The 18,783-nt window shown below is 48.7% G+C and overlaps 3 protein-coding genes across 5 annotated transcripts; 1 reads left to right on the plus strand and 2 right to left on the minus strand.

Moving 5' to 3' along the window:
- Positions 1 to 862: 862 nt before the first annotated feature.
- On the minus strand, positions 863 to 13,774 carry LOC130535609 (collagen alpha-1(XXVI) chain). Of its 3 annotated transcripts, XM_057050759.1 has the most exons (15): positions 13,634 to 13,774; positions 12,663 to 12,907; positions 12,455 to 12,577; positions 12,180 to 12,283; positions 5,334 to 5,395; positions 5,118 to 5,244; positions 4,927 to 5,022; positions 4,705 to 4,833; positions 3,363 to 3,428; positions 3,115 to 3,158; positions 2,964 to 3,026; positions 2,643 to 2,678; positions 2,531 to 2,575; positions 2,369 to 2,453; positions 863 to 1,685 (listed from the first exon to the last, which is right to left on the minus strand). In XM_057050759.1, the coding sequence occupies exons 2-15, from the start codon at positions 12,842 to 12,844 to the stop codon at positions 1,555 to 1,557; spliced, it is 1,293 nt and encodes a 430-aa protein (XP_056906739.1). In that variant the 5' UTR covers positions 12,845 to 12,907; positions 13,634 to 13,774; the 3' UTR covers positions 863 to 1,554. The 3 variants fall into 3 exon arrangements, with proteins under 3 accessions (XP_056906739.1, XP_056906741.1, XP_056906740.1); XM_057050761.1 differs by lacking the exon at positions 13,634 to 13,774 and having other exon boundaries at positions 5,178 to 5,244; positions 12,663 to 13,540; XM_057050760.1 differs by lacking the exon at positions 13,634 to 13,774 and having other exon boundaries at positions 2,531 to 2,571; positions 2,639 to 2,678; positions 12,663 to 13,540.
- Positions 13,738 to 16,030, plus strand: srprb (SRP receptor subunit beta). Its single transcript, XM_057050766.1, has 7 exons — positions 13,738 to 14,100; positions 14,381 to 14,475; positions 14,551 to 14,628; positions 14,702 to 14,784; positions 14,885 to 15,021; positions 15,092 to 15,146; positions 15,259 to 16,030. The coding sequence occupies exons 1-7, from the start codon at positions 13,932 to 13,934 to the stop codon at positions 15,467 to 15,469; spliced, it is 828 nt and encodes a 275-aa protein (XP_056906746.1). The 5' UTR covers positions 13,738 to 13,931; the 3' UTR covers positions 15,470 to 16,030.
- On the minus strand, positions 15,971 to 18,259 carry wdr53 (WD repeat domain 53). Its single transcript, XM_057050762.1, has 3 exons — positions 18,115 to 18,259; positions 17,037 to 17,531; positions 15,971 to 16,958 (listed from the first exon to the last, which is right to left on the minus strand). The coding sequence occupies exons 2-3, from the start codon at positions 17,523 to 17,525 to the stop codon at positions 16,299 to 16,301; spliced, it is 1,149 nt and encodes a 382-aa protein (XP_056906742.1). The 5' UTR covers positions 17,526 to 17,531; positions 18,115 to 18,259; the 3' UTR covers positions 15,971 to 16,298.
- Positions 18,260 to 18,783: the final 524 nt, after the last annotated feature.

Consider the following 18,783-nt stretch of genomic DNA (forward strand, 5'->3'; position numbering starts at 1 on the left):
GTCAGCGCGGCGTCTCCTCGCCGATGTAGCGGCACGTGCAGTCGTGTGATCCTGACAGCTTTCACCACTGCGGATTAAACAGCGACGACAACAACACAGGATACAAAAGTGTTTGGTTGCGGGTTAATCAGATATGTGAAAACTCCCCCGCTGGATGTCGCTGGTAACTTTGACTGGAGGAACAGACCCAAAAAAAGAGGCACACCGCTCCGAATTCTTGCCTTTGGAATGAAATATTCCAAAATGGCTGCCTTTGTTGGTGCGACTTTACTGCTACGCGTCAATAATTAACCCTGACATCCTGCCGAGGGTAACGTCTGGCTGATACAACAAAGCATACCTGAGCGGTGTAATAAAGGACGGAAGAGCAACAAAACAGCTGCATTTTAAACGCCAGCCTACATCAGAAGACCCAACCCTCTGTGAGGTTTTACAGATAAAGACACACTCGACATTATGACACGTTTGTTTGTTTTTTAATGAGGAAAAGCCACAGTGAAAATGAGCCTGGCTGCTCGGCAGGGTTTTGGATTGGAAGGGCTGTTACCGCCTGTTATCTCTCCGGTTAGCATATTAGCTTCGTGTGTTTTGTCAAGAATCCAAACACATGATTTAAAAGAAATTGGCTGTTTGTTTTAAAATAGACTGTTTAAGGCTCTAATCAAAGGTGGTGTGGTGAAAGCTAGTTTTCAGTGCCAACAAATCTCCCCCCACTCACTAAAAAACCATTTCAGCAGTTTCCTTGTGCTAAACGGAGCTGCTGGCTCCGGTGTTTAACGTTGTCATCAAACCCTGTGGACGTTCAAAGAGTCAATCCCCAACGCCGTTTCGACCGTCGGACAAATCGAGAAAACAAAAATGGGACCAGACACGCTGAAGCTTTATTCAGACACCCAAAAAGCATCGTCTCTCAGAGACTCATTACGTAACGATCATATTGGTTTGGAAAGATCTCAGGGGCGATTTGTGGAGAAGTCAGCGGGATCCCGCCAGGGTTAGCGTCTGTGATTTGTGTGGTCTCCAGATGTTCCTTTCCATCTGACTTTATTTTAAGCAGCTCATCTTGGCAGCCTTTATGTGTCTTACCTCATTTTTTTAACAAGGCAGAGTAACGAGGGAGGAAGAAGAGACAAGCAGAGGCAGAATAACACAAGATGAACCCCAAGGTCATTGTTTTGCGTTTGACAATAAACAGAATATTTTGGTTCGCGCCGCATCCCCGGGTGCTCTGAGGCGTCAGCCGGAGAAACTGATGTCTTTAGGAATCGGCCCTCTATCGGAGCGGAGAAGGATGCCCGGAGCTTTAACATAACACTTTATGAGATTATATTTCAGCCCGGCTGCTGCTGCTGCTGCTGCTGCTGCTGAGGTTATTTAAGGTCCTCTCCATGAAATGCTCAACATCTCACATCTGCAAAGAGCTACATTTACATCTCGTTCTTGGCAAATAAAGGTCAATAATAAAAGAAGTATAACCATAAAAGCAAGGTATGAACACAAATCTACCACATCCGTCACAATTATACACATACAACTCAAAAAGATGCCATTCCCTTAAAGGAGAGAACGTCTTTCTCTCTCGTGTCTTAATGGGCTGTTCTGAACCGGAAGAAGGCGTTTGATCTTGGCAGTGGAAAAGGGCGTGATGTCTGAAACGCCGCCGAATCCAGATCCCTCGGAGTTGTCTGTCAGATGGAAAAGATGTCTTTTTATACACAGCTTCATGTATTCGGACATTTACTGCGTCTACGATAGATGAATAAAACCACAAAGTTGTGATGTGGAGCAAAGAGGCGGGAAGCTGTGGACACAAGCGCGTCTTAGCACAATTAACGCCTCATATCTCCTCATATTCTGTCATAAAAGAGTTATAAAAGACCAAATTGCTGTTGCACAGGTTCAACAGTGGTGGATATCATCAGCACCAGGATGGCCCAGTGTCTATTTGCAGCCTTTGAGGTGAGCCCGAGCTGGTTCCCCATCTTTATTTAAACACGCAGGAGGCCACAAACATGATTTTTAACATCACAATTACATCACAACACTCAGTAGAGGGTTTGGCCTGGCCAGCGCACACCTGCTGTTGTAGTGAAAACTTCACTGTCCCATTTTTCCTAATTCAGCCCGTCAACAACTGGGCTGTTTTGCCAACAAACCTTGAATTTGGGTCGCAGGTCCTTGAAGGCCATCCAGGATGTATCCTGGCTAAGCTAGCTGCAGCTGCTGCTTTAAATTTAAAAGCTGTGTCAGTCATCTAACTGCCCCCTGAAGGGCCGTCGAGCGCACATCCCCAAAATGTCAACTTTCCTCTTTTACGTTCCGGAGGGCCTGGAAAAGCGATTTCCACCGCCTCTGTTTTTGTTCCTACCGTGAATGCCAATCATGTGCTCAAGGATCAAGACCCTCTCAGCCAGGATCTTCAAGGCCTCCCGGAGCTGCTGCACGGCTTCCCCCTGCACACCACAAACAGGAGGAATTCAGGCTGTCTTTCAAATATTCCGAAAAAAATCAGATCGAAGACGCCTATTACCTCGTTCAATCCCTCTCCTGGCTCTCCTTTTGGACCCGGTGCTCCCTGTGAAAACAGTTAAGGTGACATCCTGGGTACATTTTTCATGCAGCAGCACCATTATCATACTTACAGGTAGGCCCTGCTCTCCTCTCAGACCTGGAAGCCCCTGGTAGAAGGAAGAAAAGGAGAGAGACGCACATACTTTAGCCTCTGTGCTAATGTGACTCCTCACCGGATCTCAAATTGGAAATCACTTCCACAACGGAAAGAGATCAGGTTTAAAGACAGAGGCCCGCTGGAGAGAGTCAGAACAAACGAGGGGAACGAGATTAGTGAGAGATACGCGGGAGGGGGGGATTAGTCGTGGCTTTTGAAGAACAGTTGGCTCACTTTGCTTTGCACGACAGTTAAAACCAGAGAATAAGTTCAGAATAGATTTACGATCCCTCACCCTTTCTCCTGCGTCTCCTTTGGCTCCAGCTTCCCCCGGCTTGCCCGGGAGTCCGTCCGTGCCCTTATATCAGCAGAGGAAAGGATAGTTGTGATTTCAGGCTCGGTGGACTCAGTAATGTGTTTCTTTTTAGACATCGACAGATACTCACGTCCAGCCCTGGAAGGCCTGGAGTACCTGGAGGCCCTGGAGGACCTGGAATCATGGAAGACACATACATAAAAGTCTTTAAAGACGGCCTCAGATGCATTATACAGCAGAATATTTCAAAATAACAAGTTGTTGTCATAAAGTGTATAAAGCATATCGCTAAACTACAGATGTGTGTAATCACGGAGCTCCATTATATATTTTGACTACACTTCGTCTGAGCGTCAATCACAACAACAAATGTTTTACCGGAGGAGCCGGTCGGACCAGCTGGACCAGGAGGCCCCACCTGGACTTTGTGCTCCGGTGTCTCCTCTGGGAAAACAAAAAAATAACACATCAAAACAAACAAAAGGTTCGTCTGGTTGCGGTGACAGGGGATACGAGGACAGAAAAGACCTTTTCTCGTGTTGGAGCTACGCACAAGCTAAACACGGAGGAGCATCCTGAGTTCGGGGCTGTGTTTTTCACATCTCGGCCTCTGTGAATTTCCCAGTATTGAAAAACTACCCGGGGCTCCCAAACACCCTGAACTTCGGGGGGTTGTTTCCTTTTTCCTGCATGGGAGAAGATTTAGGGCTTCAACCGTCGGGATGCAGCGTTTCATCGTCCGTCAGCAGCAGGATTAAATACGGTGTGACCGCCGACAACAGCTGCTCCATGTAAAAGAGGTCTCGTTTAATGGGCCAGTAAATGCTCACACATGATCTTTCTTGGCGGATCCGCTCGGGAGGTGGAAGTCGCCCTTGTTCTCAGCATGTCGGAGATTTCAAAGTGCACCTGGAAGTATGGATTTTGTTTGCAGCCACACTTCTGCTTCCTCTGCTGTAGCATACGCTTCAGCCAGCACCGCTAGACGATGGCTCCGCTCCACAGAACGGCTGTAGAAGGAGCAGATTTCCCTCTGGAACTCATTTTCTAATGTTACAGTCTCCTTCACTCTGGCTTGACTCTCTAAGAAACTCCACATGAGTGGCAGTCTATCTCCCTCCCTCCCTCCGTTTGTAGCGGGGCCAGATTTTGGCTCCGGGCCTCAGCCTGTTCCTCCAAACACAGACTGTTGTGCTGACAGCTAACAAATTAGGCCTGATTTACAGCCAGCTGGACCCCCTCAGCTTACATGGTCCCACAGACCTAAATCTGCATAGCTTGAGACCCGCAGACACAGTCCTGGGTTCAGAACAGCAGACGCAGCCAAAAGCCTAATCAGAGCCAGCAGCCTGGGCGTCATGGGGCGCTGCCTCGAAGGTGGACGTTTGCTGCCTCCCTGTGGTGGAAGCTGGGTCTGAACCCTGGCACATTTATGTCTGATGGGTTTTTTAAAGGAGAAAATAGCAGAGTGACTCTTTTTTGCAGACCTCAGTATTATTTTATTTAGACCGTTGGAGGAAGCCTCTCTGAAACAGTCCGGATCAACTTTGGGATTTGGGTTTTTGGCTCATTGCTGTTAAAATTGCTCCTCTGAGGCTGAACCGGAGGAGGAGAAGGAAGGAGGCAGGTGTGTGAACGGGGACCATAAAGTTTCCACAGTAGTTGTTTAAAGCCTTTGTTGACAGCACAGTTTGAGTTGAAGCTAAGTTTGTCCCCTCACCCTGATTGTCCACAAGAAAAACGTCACCCCGCCGTTGGTTCAGGGAAGAGCCCGGCCCCGGAGGGCCCGGCAGGCCCGGTGGGCCAGGCAGACCTGTGTTTCCCGGCTCACCTCTGTCGCCCTTTGGTCCTAAACAGATCAAAATGGGGTAAATAAGCATCTTGTCAACTGTCTTTAAAGCATCGTCAGAGGAGATTAGAAGTTCTCCTCGTTATGTTTTACCAACTGGTCCGGGCTGTCCTTCTCTTCCAACCGGACCAGGGGGTCCAGCAGAACCGGGGAGTCCCGGTGACCCCGTGGGCCCTGGAGGACCCCTGCCTGCACAAAAAGCAGATTTCAAGGACTTCCTGATTAAAGGAGCAGCTCCGCATGAGAAGTTAGCATGAGTGGTGAGCGTTGCCGTGTGCTGGCACCTGCAGGCTGGTGTGAGCGAGGTGCAGCAGGAGTGGGCCGGACCACGTCCACCTCATTACCTGTGGAGCTCTGCGGGAAGCTGCCGACTGCTGGCGGGGACACACGTCTTTCTTCCAAAAGTTTGATCTGAAAGGAGGAAAAATGAGGGGGTCAGAGTTTTTTCTTTGTTTTTTTTTTTTTAAGTTTTTGGGCCTGATGGAGACCAGGATCTTTACCTTCGATTCGACGGCATCTATTCTGCTGCTCATGTCAGTGAAGCTGGTGCAGTTCAGACACTCTGAGGAGAGAAAAATCCAAGTTTAGTTTGGTACTACATCAGGGAAAATGCACCTTTCTTCTATTTTCATCTGACTGTTTTCTGTGTTCAGCAGGTCAAACCGAGATGTAGGAGAACGCCGTCGATCAAATCACACACACACACACACACACACACACACACACACAGGAGTTTACTTCCTGACTGCATGTTTTCCACCTACATTCCCATATCCTGCTCCAGATACCAAAACCATTAACTGTGTGTGTGTGTGTGTGTGTGTGTGTGAGAGAGAGAGGGGGGGGGGGTTCTTGCTAATCCAATATTGAAAACCAAAATACCTATTTCATCTTTAAAAAGTAGTTTGAGGCTAAAGACCAAAAGTTCAGGTTAGACCTGGTTACTGTTAATGTCAGGATTAAGTGAGTGTTGGGTGTTTTGGCGTGACGTTTGGGTCAGGGCGGGTCGGGGCGGGTCAGGGTTGGTTAGGGTGGGTCAGGGAATCCAGTTATGTCACTGACACGTTCTCTTGCAGTGTTAAGCTGCTGTGCTTCTGGCTGTGCACTATATCTAAGAACGACCTCTGACCGTTGTTTGGCCCCAGAAAATAGATCCCTGCCAGTGTTTTTGTGTCAGCAGGTGGTGTGTCGCTCCATCTGGGTGTGGTTTGATATTGTGCAGGTAGAATATCAAGTTTTGGTTTGTTTTTTCCTAAAGAACAAGAAGTCCTCCACATATATTTCTCTGCATTTGCCTTCTTTGGTTTCTTCGCCAGAGTTTCTGCTTTCTGCTTCGATCTGTTTTGAACATGAACACGAAGTCAGACCAGCCCAGCTGCCCGAGACCACAGATAACATTCCTCATAGCGTAATTTTGGAAGCTTTACATGAGCTGTAACACAGAACGCAAAAAAGCAGCAGAGCAAAACCCAATGTTTGTTCTAAATGCGAGCCGGGATCTGGTCTACGGCTCATGAGAAGTCTGGAATGTCAGCTGTCAGTCCCACAGACGGAACCCACCCACATTGTGGTCATAGCCGGGATGCTTAGAACCGGGAACAACTGGTGCTCATAAATAACAAAATAAGGAAAACGGATAACATCACTTGGCCCGGATGGCTGTCTTTGGCGGCATCGCGCGGCGCGGTCACAGCAGAGAGGTTAGTGCCTCTGCTCGGATCAGAACAGGGTCAACGCCGGTACCGCCGGCGCTTCCAGCCTGTCCGGGCTGGCGGTGCGGTGGACAGCACGGGTGGGGTCCCTCAATGCTCCATTTCCAAATCTCGGATCTCGCGCTGGAGCGCGGCCAGAGATGGAGACAAGCAGCAGCTCAGCCAAAACAAATTCCTCAGGGTTCATCAACCCAGAGTTGTTCAGTACCCAGACACCCCCCATACACATCACAAACGTTGTGTGTGACCCTGTTGGAGATTGTTATCCCATTTATTCCTGCTTTGGAAGAGGAAAACGTGCGGATCTCCTACGCAATCCCAAGAATCCTGACAGCATCAGGGAGATGATTCCTGTTGGCCGAGCTCGAAGTCAAAGTGAGACTTTCTGACGCGTCGACTTGTGACACGTCTTCTCGTCCCAGCATGTTAGCGGCGAGAAGTTCCGAAGGTTGGATTTTGTTCCTCAGATTACAGTGTGGTGAGTTCAGCTCGACTCAGACCTCAGCCATTGTCCTGAAACAGTCAGATACAACCCCTCCCCCCATCTCATTGTGCCATAAAAACCCACCACAGGAAAACACCAGAAGGGGCTAAATGTCATAAACGTTAACCAGAGCGAAACGCCTGCTTTTCTCCTTCCTCGTTTTATTTTTTTCCAAAGGCGCTGGGCGGGATTTCCGCTCCTGCATTTGGAATTTAATTATGTCGGGTTAGGAAAACCAAACTTCAGCCGCGCTAGGGCCGAAGTTTAGAACCGCACCGCAGCTATCGAGTCTGTTTGGATCCGTAATTACACCATGGCAACGTCGGACAGGGTTATTTTTCTTGGCTGAGGCTCAGTTTATGGGAAAGAATCAGAATAGTGTTGCTTTTAGTGGGAGCCAAACAAACAAAAGAGGAGGACATTTTCTGCTCCAAAGAGATGAGACGCGAGTTTCTCCTCCACTGTGTGAGCGCTTTCTCAGATGATCTATAATTTCCTATTGATTCCATAAAAACGCTGCCAACAAAACAGGTCTGGTGTGACAACATATCACCGTTAGTGTCTAAAATACAATTAACGTTCAAAAAATAGCCTGAAAGAGACAAAATGATGAGAGCGGTGCTTTGTGCCAACGGCTGTGATGACAAGTGACAGACTAAAGCAGCTTCACTCCTTGGATCCAGCTCCCTCCGGGGCCAGGAGCAAAGACTGTAAATAAGACGTTTTCAGCCGACAGATCTTTATCAAACCCCTCAGAGGAATCTGTCCGCAGCGCATCCCACTACAGAAACAGCAGAAGTTGAATAAATCATCACATCCTTTATTGGGAGGATCTGAAGTCAAAGACAACCTGCTGTTTTGGCAACATGCTAAGTGTGACTGGGAGTGACGTCGGTGGAGACATTTACGCTTCCTGTATTAGACTTGAATAGGGATCAAAGGGATCCTCATCTTTTCCTTTTTCCTTTTACTGACACACACACGCAGACAAGGCAAACCACAGAACAAACTGACACACATGGCACCAAGAGCCATTTTTATTGCTTCTAAATACTTGCTGTGTGTCCGTGAGCAGGACAGAATGACAACAAATGCATCCCCTGTGTGTGTGTGTGTGTGTGTGTGTGTGTGTGTGTGTGTCAGTCTCCAAGAGCTGGATCTGTCCCAGGAACTTGCTGTGTTTCAGTCCTTGCCCAGCAAGTGGTCGGCTATTGCTGGCGTGGCCAACAGCTGGCACTGAACACACACACGTACACACACACACACACGCGCGCACACACGCACACACACACACACGCACACACACACGCACACACACATGCGCTCTTGAGAATCCTGAGTAAGTAAATGAGACAGCAGAGGACAGTTAGCGGAGACTTTTTGGAAAAAAACGAGATGTCTAGAAGCCCACAAAGAGGCCATTAAGCATTTTCCCCATGATGCCAGCGACAAAGCCACACATGCTCTTTATTCAGCCCAGGAACGCTAACGTCGGGTGATTTACATCCACGGGCCTGTGGTGCTGATGGACCTGCTGACTGGGACTTTAGTGTTCTGGGGTTAAACTGATGTTTTGCATTAAATCCACCAAATTTAATGGCACTTATCGTTAAAACGGACCTCTAAACTGCAACTTTTGGTCAAAAGGATCCACCGGTGCTGAAATATTCCGATTGCCACTGTTCATCCTCATGCTAGGAGGTGATGTGAGTGTTAAACTCAGTTACCAGTTCCAGTTAGGCCTCCAGATACAGCTCAATATTCATTATTTCCAAAAATAAATACCCCAGCAGGCTACAGCGAACCGTTCCAGCTTTATTAATGATAATGGAAACCTTAAAATCTACTGTGGATGATTATTGGTGCCAAACAACTGGCCCAGGGACGCAACACGACCTCGGCAACAGATAAAAGGCGACACCCCCTTCCCCGCGCACGTCATCACGCGACCCCCGTGACACCGAAAAACGGACAGCATCCGCTTTGAACACACGTGGTTCTTATCAACACCAGAAACCTTTCCAGCCTCTTTAGGAACTCAGGAACTAAACTCTCTTAACGCTGCACAAAACAGACATATTGAGTTGCAGACGGCGAGGAACAAAGGTGGTGGGGGGGTGGGGGGGCGGGGAGATAAGCTGATGAAAGAAATTAAGAAGAAGCCGGTTGGATCATCAGCCATCAGGCAGACCAGGCCCAGCTCTTGGCAGGTCAAAAGGTGGCAGCTGAGCCACATTAGGGCCCGGCTGGGGATGTTCCACAGATATCGCTCATATGTACACGCCGGAATATGGATCTGCTTTTCAACTTTCCTGCGAGGAGAGCGGCGGGTCAGATGTAAAGAACGCGGGCAGCCACTTAACGGAAAGAAGCCGAGCCTATGGAAGATAAAGAGGAACTGCGGCGGCAAAGAAAACCCAGAGACAATGTGGAAAGATGGAGGAAAGGTATTGTCGAATGATATATTATAGCTGCCGTTGTAGATAATCCCCCAACAAAGGGTGTGAAGGCGCCGGCCCTCCTCTTCCCCTCTTTACACAGCTGCAGAGGGGGAAAAAGTGACTGTATGGCTGCTGCAGCGCGAACATTTCAACACGTTCGGCACCCGGAGCTTTCAATCACCTTAACACTTCTGCTTTAATTAAATTCCCCCCAAAGTTCACCGGAATAAATCCCGCGCTGGGTACTGAACCCTGTTACCTTGTGTTTCGCAGCTTTCGTGGGAGATTAAAGAGAACGGTGCTCATCAGGGAGGGGTTCTTGGGTCCTTTTTGTTTTTAAGATAAGGCTCACTGGTAATATGATGGTTGCCGATACTGTAGGTGCCGGGGCGCTGAGGGCAGACCGGTGGGGGGGTTAAAAGGCTAAATTACTTACAGACTTTTTTCCTAATGTGTTCCACACTGTCACGTGTTAGCCCAGCCCTTCTGAAACAGAACAGCCAGCACAACCAGACTCTGAAAAAAAAAAACCCTGGATAAAATATTTAATGAATTAAAAATTCAGTGTTTTCCACCAGCTGGGGCCCTCAAACTGGGAATTCTGGCTGTCGCTGTGCATTTGAAACGACTGAAAGGTTTAACGGCTCCGAGCAGAACTCCTCTTGTCCTAGTTTGGCCGGATCACAGGTCCAAATATCAACTGCTGATGGTTAATGTTGTGGTGACAGAATCGGTGACAGGCTACAAAAGTGGGGAACGCACCGCTCTAACGCTCTTTCCCTACCTCCGTCTCCAGCTCCGGAGGCTCCGGAGGCCTCTGAAGTGGAGCCAGATGACCCGGGTGATGTCATCTTTTCTCCAGGTTGATAAAAGTGCAGCGACTTAAACACACAACCACGGTGTTACCAACCAAAGCTGTCTGCACTTAAAGGGATGCTTTGATATTTTTAGGAAGTTGGCCCATTTTCCTCTCCTGGTGAGAGGCAGGTGTGAAGATCTATACCACATGTGTAAATACAAAGCTTCCACTAAAGGTCGCTTGGAATTCAGAAGGAAAACATATCAAAATATAGCTGATCTGTAAAATCGGTGTCGGTGAGGCCACGTTCCCTCAGGAGCTGAACCCAGACCCGCTCCTCTCCACGCCATCGACCATGACATCAGCCTCTCTCCGTCAGGCCTCCTAAACCAGCCCCGTCGCCTGCATATGGAGACCATTTCCCACTCGAATTTGCAAATACATTTCAGCAAAAGTTAAATAAACAGGGCGATTATGTCTTTACACTCCTTTAACCGCTTTGCTCTCAAGCGCAGCGTCACCTCTGGCGCTGCAGGAGGAGGGGATACGGCTACGTGCTAACCTGTGGAATAACAGCCGTGGCTGGACCAAGAACGGTTTCCAAAGGCTTTGTACTAATGTCTGTGTTTATTCCATCTCATATTAATGAGTGCTTTCCTAACTTTGCGGTAAATCCCGACCCTCCAAGTGCAACAGTGAATAATTTTGCAAAATGGAACAAGGTGCCGTTAGCAAAACACACTTGTTGAAGTAACTGTGTATCTTGGACGTGAGGGGAAACTGCTGGGTTTTTTAAAAATTGCACACAATTGAAGCTGTAGCTGCTGCACGTGCGGCTGTATTGTGCAGCTGAGAGGCTTGAGAGGCTCAAGGAAGAACCCCCACCCCCCCCACCCCCCCACCGCCCGGGTGTTGGGCGGCCTGCCCTACGCCGGAAACGTCAACAAATGGAAACTACTATCACAGCTGGAGGTCGAGACTCTCAACATGGGAAGACAACCGAGCTATGCGGGGGAAAGACAGCTGCGGCGATGCTTGGCGGAGCCCGCCAGGCTCGGCAAGAGTGGAGACCCAGATCTGGGAAGGTCAGGGGAAGTTAGTCGGCACAGTCAGGGCGAGACGAGAGGATCCCAGTCACTGACGCACAGGTGGCTCATTGGTGTTGAGACGCCCACCTGGGAGAGGTGGAGTGAAGATGGGAACTTTCCTCGCGATGCGTTTAGGGTTCCACTGAAAACCGAGCGTCCCCGACAGACGGCTCAGCAGCTCTGACCTTCGCCGCCAACGGCTCGGTGGGCAGAATTAAATCGTAACAGTACAGTTCCAGTAATCTGATAGTGGCCCTCTGTCCGTCCTCCCTTTCCATTTCTTTGCCAGGACAGCTGTGGTGGGTTGCCCGGTTTGGTCCCCCCGGGGCCCAGTGTCTGCGGTTTGTGGTCTCCAGCATTAGCAAGACTACCTCCCACTTTACAAGAAGCTCGGAATCACGTTCCCTCTGAGCGTTTTCATTCATTTGTCATTCAGGAGGGGGTTTGGAGACGCGCTGAACGTAAAAGCTTTTTCGAAGAAGTGGCCCAAATCATATTACAAAGAAAAAAGATCAAAGAGATGCAGAGCCTTGAATGATACACTTTAAAGAAAAAGGTACACAACCGCAGACCACATGATCCCTTTCAAGTGCCGTTCTACCCCAGTCTGAGTTGCTTAAAATGATCCGAACCAGGCAAATTCAAAGAGTTTACAGTGATTTCAAAGGCAAACTCCTGCAAAGAAGAACAAATTGCACACACGCCCTGCACATAAAAAAGGCCCAGATGTGGTTGAAACTGCTAAAAAGGCACATATGTGGACAAACCCCCACTTCAGCGACACAACCGCGGGTCGGGAAGGTCACACGGCGCGGAGCTCACCTTGACGACACTCTTGTCCTGTAAATCCTGGGCAGCATCTCCATTCCAGTGCAGTGACCAGTTTGTACGCCACCTTGAAAGAGGGTCTCATCAGGGTCCGGTAACTGTCAAAACCAGCACAATCTACTGATTAGTGAGCGAAAACCACATTTCCCCCCATTGTCTCAGAGGTTTTCCAGAGTCAGTGTAAACACGTGTATGAGACAAATGACAGCAAACGGCACAGACCCACATTCAGCCCTCATTTTGGGGGGGAATGGGGGCTGCTTGAGTACCTGATGACTTTGGGACAGGGTCCGGGCCATCGGCAGCCCTGCAAAACTCGTTGCACCGTGGTCTCTGTTCCGTTTTGCACATGACAAGACACTGTTTTGGTGACAGTATACTGACACCAGTTCCTGAATTGCAGGTAGAAATCAAAAATAGAGGCGTCAGGAGTGGTGGAACGCAAAATAAAAGCGTGGCTTGTGCGCAAGTGCTCACCTGAGTTGGGAATGTGAGCCGGTACCTGGCGGACCTGCGCTGCCGCTCTGCTCCGATTTGATGCGCTGCCGCTGCACGGTGATTCCCGGGAAGTGATAAACGAAGCCGGTTCCACGCGAGGGGCAGACCAAGCTCAGCCACATGCACACGGCGCACAGCAGCGATAGACTCCCCATCTCCATTGGATTTGTCCTGGAATTTCTATCCCGAATATGCTTAAATCGCCTTTGTCAGAGCTGCAGCGTCTGCGACGGAATGGCGAAATAAATCTAAACAAACCCCACCGAGACCTTCGCTGAGTTGGACATGTCGTCGTCCCGCGACGAGAAACGATCTATCCTCCCCGGGAGCTCAAGACAAAAGGCTCACTCCCTCTCCTTCCTATAGAATATTGTGGTTTTCCTGACGTTTGACATCGACGCTGAGGAGTCGAATGTACAGCGTGCGTAAAGGCGCGCCGCGTATGCGGGCTGCAGACGGAATGCGTAAAAGCGCATCTGGTCCTGATCGAAAAACCATGAGCCTCCACATCTCAAAAGGATCCAGTGATGTGAATGTGACGGGGGGTGAATTCACACTCAATTAACTTTAATGCAATAAGCGTTAAGTTGTTTTTTTCCCTTTTTAAATCGTGTTCTCTGAGTTCTTTAACAACATAAGCCTGTGCGGGACCTCTACTGCGGTCTTTGACATCAAGTTGCAGCTTTCTTTTTTTTAATTAAATGCCACTGACACACGTCATAAATCTAAGAGAGCGAAATACTCGTAAAATACGAGGCAGACTGCAAAATGCAAACATTACTTTTTAAGGTAGGCTCGAAAAAGAAATGTGGACGTCAGCGTGCACTTAATGCTGCCCCCCCTCAGAGTTATGAGACTCATGGAGTTACAAATCAGCCTAGTTTGCCTCAAAATGGATTTATCGACTTGCTTTTTAATGTAAAATCGGGGAAAACCCAGTGAAAACTTACCTCCGTGCGTATTAGTTGGGATTTGACAGCTCTCTTTGTGCTAATGTGTAATCGTGGCTATTTGTGTTAAAGACAATAAGCTAAAGATAAAAGTATTGACACAAAGACGGATGAACAGAAAATGTCGCATTAATAGACAACAAATGACATGCATCTTGTCTTGTTTTCTGCTGTATTTGAGGACTGTGGGTGCTAATATCTGGCTCTTGCTGCGGTCTGCAGCGGCCCCTGCTGACATTTAAAGCTCGGTTAAGGACGTGGACGAACGGAGACGTGTCCCTCACAGACATCTGGTCTGATGCTCGCAGGCAGCACCGGCGGCAACATGGAGGAAAAGACCAACGTGGAAATGCAGGAGAACGCGTTCGAACCTTACATCGAATTTCTGCGCAAGCAACTGGAAGACCAAGATCCCGTCTTTGTGATCGGAGTCGTCGTCGCTTTAGCTGTTGTTGTAATCACCTGTGGTAAGATTTGCCGTTGTTCGGGTTAGCATGCTAACAGTTAGCTTAGCCCGCTAAGGCCTGGCGCCCAGCTCTGCACAGATAAGTTACAAAAAGGGTTTTGAAAGGGGTTCATGTCGGCAGGACACTTAATGTTACAGTGCAGTCTAAGTTTGGCGTGATTTGGAAAGTTACCATTCAGGAATACTCAACGAATTAAGCTAGCCGAGAAGCTAGGTGTACTCAAAGCTGTGGCTAACGTCATCAGCTGCAGCAGATGTTAAGAACTGCGTCTCTTTTTCAGTGTTTCTGAAGTACTTCCTCACCAGCAAAACTGTCAGAAGCGCCGTACTTCTGGTCGGGCTGTGTGACTCTGGGAAAACCCTCCTGTTTAGCCGGGTGAGTAGACGTTTATCACGGTGTAAACGGACCGAATGCGACCTCCGCTGACCTGATGTGATGCGTTTGATGCAGCTGTTGTCGGGGAAGTTCAAGCGCACACAGACCTCCATCACTGACAGCAGTGCTCCATATAAAGTGAAGAATGACCGGGTAGGTCTACCTCCTGTTTTCTAGTCCCCCCCTCAGCGTGGGCATGTTTTAGTGTACCTTCCTGTGTGTTCAGAGCAACACCTGGACTCTGATAGATCTGCCAGGACACGACAGCCTCCGTCACCAGTACCTGGAGAAGTTCAAATCTGCTGCCAGGTGAGACCCAGACCACCTGTTGGAGGGTCCCTTTCGCTACTGTGACTACTGTGATCACAAGGGTGAGAATGATCCATCTCTCCTTTCTCTGTTGCTCCAGAGGGATCGTGTTTGTGGTGGACAGCGCCATCTTCCAGAAGGAAGTGCGGGACGTGGCAGAATTCCTGTACGTGCTGTTGACCGACGCCGTGATCGCCAGGAATGCTCCGGCTCTCATTGTGGCGTGCAACAAACAAGGTAACCCTGCCCCTTTACCTGCCCTACGTGCCGGCGGCCATCATTATTCACAGGTGTGTTTGCCCTGCAGATGTCACAATGGCAAAATCGGCAAAACTGATTCAGCAGCAGCTGGAAAAGGAATTGTGAGTGATATTTCCCCTTTTATTTCAGTACCGAAACATCAGATTTCTCTATGTGGAGGCCGAGAAACGTTCCGTATCTGTCTTGAAATCAGCGTTTTGCGTCCTCTCTTAGAAACACCCTGCGGGTGACCCGCTCGGCGGCCCTCAGCTCGCAGGACGGTTCCGTGGGCGGCAGCGTGTACCTGGGGAAGAAGGGCAGGGACTTTGAGTTCAGCCAGCTGCAGATGAAGGTGGAGTTCCTGGAGTGCAGCGCCCGCGGCACCGGGGGCGACGACGGCGACGCCGACATAGGAAACCTGGAGAGGAGCCTGGCCAAGCTGTAGCACCTCCGACCGGACGGTGTCGCCGCAGGACCTGCAGCGGCGGCGGTGCGGAGCTCGGGTCACCACAGAGGCGGTTCTGGAGGATTTGAGCTGGTGGGGGTCACATTTCTGCACTGTTGCCGCCAACCGACACCAGAGGTGGATGAACGTTTCTGAGGAGCTCGACCCAAACACGCCGTAAAGACTGACGTAGCGTTGCGTCTGCTGGAAAATCCATGTGCCTGAGTGTAAATCTTACTGTGAACTTCTGCATTGAAGCGTTTTGTCTGGTTTGGAACTTATTTGAAAGAATTTAGTGCCCCCCTCTCAATTTAGACAGGCTGACAACTCCTCCCCCACTCAGTCGTGTGCCATTTTTTTTTGTGTGTGTGTGAATGTTTAAGAATTAGAGTAATTAAAATGGTTTTCTGAATTCAGACCATCTGCATTGAATGTATGGATTTTTATGTTTGTAGTTGTCTCAAGTGTTTGATGCTGGTGGACGAAAAAAAAGCTAGACAATTTTTTTTTTCCTTTTTAGCTTCTGGTTTTAATTTAAGTGCATCTATAATAAAAAAACAAACAAGCAACCCACTCTGCACTTTGTTTAACTCAAACATCTAATTTCTCTTCACACTATCAATTCATATACAAAACCCATATAGATATTAAAATAATATATTGGGGTGCATGAATGCTGCGTTCAAAAAGACGTCAACACAGTTTGAACAGAAAATAATTAAGGCTTGATTATGAATCAATACACTGTCACATGATCAAACTGGGCCTGTTAGAAACTGGGGTGAGATCAACGGTTTACTGGTTGTGGTTCGGATCAGAACAGCTGCGATCACAGCGTCAGTGGGTAGATGGTCAGACTGGAGCTCTGGTCTGCCACAACCACACTGGGTTCTCCACTCAGCACAGCAGGACACAACCAGTTTATCTTGTCCCCATGACTGATGCTCAGTTTTGGCCCCGGCAGCTGCTGCTGCTCCTCTTCCTCCTCCGTCGGTCTTCCTTCCTCCTCAGCTTCTCCTCTCTCTGCTCCTGCCTCTGAGGGGTTTTTGGAAGCATCCTGGACTTTTCTTTTAGCCTTGATCTTACCTCTCCTACCTCCTCCTTGAGGTTTGGACTTTGTCTCTGGAGACACCACTGGGTGCCTGCTGAGGTCCCACAGGGTCACCTGACCATCGTTTCCTCCTGTCACGAGCCAATACGGGTGCGACAGAGACCTGAGAAAGCTGGCCTGTGAGGCCCCCTGACTGTGAGCCTTGACTGATCCCTGCTGCTCCAGTTTAGATCCGCTGCCGATCCGCATCAGATGGACCCGCCCATCTTCTGCCGCGCAACCCAGGATGTTTCCACAGCTCGCCACTGAAACACAGTGCACCAGCGGTGGATTGAAGAGCTGCCCGGGATGCCGCTGATGGCTGTCCTCTTCGTCTGCTGCGTCCTGGAGGTTGACGATCCAAAGGGGACGCGTCTTCTGCAGCCCCCAGAGCATCACCTACAGGAAAAACACATTCATTTTTGCCCCCCCGTGAGGCGACACGTACGGACGGACGACAAAGTCTACTAATCTTACCTGCATATCAAGTCCAGCAGACAGCAGGTTATTGGGTCTGTGGGGCCGGAAAGCCACCGAGGAGCAGATGTTGGTGTGTCTACGTAGAGTCCTGCACACCTTCCCACCTGGGAGCTCCAGCACCCGGACTGCCCCAGAGTCATCAGCCACGGCCAGAGCAGAACCCGTCTCGTTCAGCGCCAAAGCGTTGATCTCTTCCTCTGCTGCTCCCCCAAACTCCTCGACGGGGCTCTTCAGATTTCGGGGATCGAGAAGGCTCACTTTGTCTCCATGGGATACGTAGAAGTGGCCTGGAGCAGCAGGGGAAAAGACAACGCTCGTGCTGTCCTCTTCCCCTGGGAGAACGAGGCGGCCGATGATGGTCCCATCTTGGCTCCACACTGCGACCTCTCCACCCTCGGAACCTGAAGCGAGGAGACCATCGGATCCAGGAGAAGCCCCGATGCACAGGATTGATGTAGAGTGGCCTTCAGACCACTGCCTGGCCATACTGACCTACGTAAGATATCACAAGCAAATGACAAAAAACAGATAAAATTAAATTAAATGGGATCTTGGAATTTCAAAGCAACTTCTCATTCTTCCTAATGGATAGATTAAACATTCAAACCCTCATGAACACAATGCATGTAGTGCATAATAGAGCCACATCATGCAAGCTAGAAAAAAAAAGAATAATTTGTATAAAAATTTAGGTTTGTAAGTAGCAGTGAACAGTCGTACTGATTATTAACCAGATCCACAGTATATTGATTGACGTTAATCAGTTGTTTTTTTCTGGATTTTACACTTTATTTGGATCACTCTAAAAAGAAGAGGGAGGGAGAGAGATTTTGGTGGTACTTTAACGCCAGAATTAAATTTCCAAACCAGAACAATTGACAGCGTCGAATCTGAACTAGTCAGAAGCTAACGTTAGCTCCGCTAATGTGGTCGCATACAGGCTACTGTGGCTAACTTCCAGTTTAGCTGACAGCGTGGCTTTGACAATAAAAATGATCCTGTTAAACTGTTCTTTCAAGTAGCTCTCTTATTAAGCGGCACGACATCAGAGTCCTTAATTAACAGAAAACAGTACCTTAGCAAGGGCCGTGAAACTTCAGCGGGTTGCCATGCGGACCTTGGTCGCTTTTTGATGACATCACCAAGATGTACATATTTTTAAATGTCTTTGGATGTAGTTATTTATTTATTTGCATTTTCTACACATTGGAGCGAGAGTATGTTTTTACAGTGTCACTACACAAAATGTATTGTTTTCCTATAGATTACATTTTACTTTGCATTTAAATAATGTGTAGGCTACTGTTGCATGGACAGATTGTGAACATCACTCCAGGTATATTGTGGATAAAGTTTAACTTTGCAAAGGCATTACGTTACAAAAATGTACAATCTGCAGAAAGAGGAAGAGGAAAAATAAATGAGGTGGTAGATCATTAAATCGTTGTTCTGCGAGACCTGGACTCCTTTTCCACAATAGCTGCTCTGTGCTGATTCATCCAAAGCCGTAGTAGATGTGATGAGTGTGGTCCATTTCTGGGTCAGTGAACATCATACCGCTGCTCTGAATAGGGCTCAGAGAGGAGAGGCCACAGCTTTCGCATCCTTACCCAACAAACACACAAACAGGGTCAATACAGCTTTGAAATGCTGACACAAACTATGCATCCTCACAACGAAGCAGCAGTTTTGGGTGAGTAGTACTCTGCAGTGTTTTAAACACGACTTGTGAAACGTGTTACTT

Source organism: Takifugu flavidus, chromosome 12, assembly GCF_003711565.1.
Source record: "Takifugu flavidus isolate HTHZ2018 chromosome 12, ASM371156v2, whole genome shotgun sequence".
In the NCBI taxonomy this organism is placed as follows: Eukaryota; Metazoa; Chordata; class Actinopteri; order Tetraodontiformes; family Tetraodontidae; genus Takifugu; species Takifugu flavidus.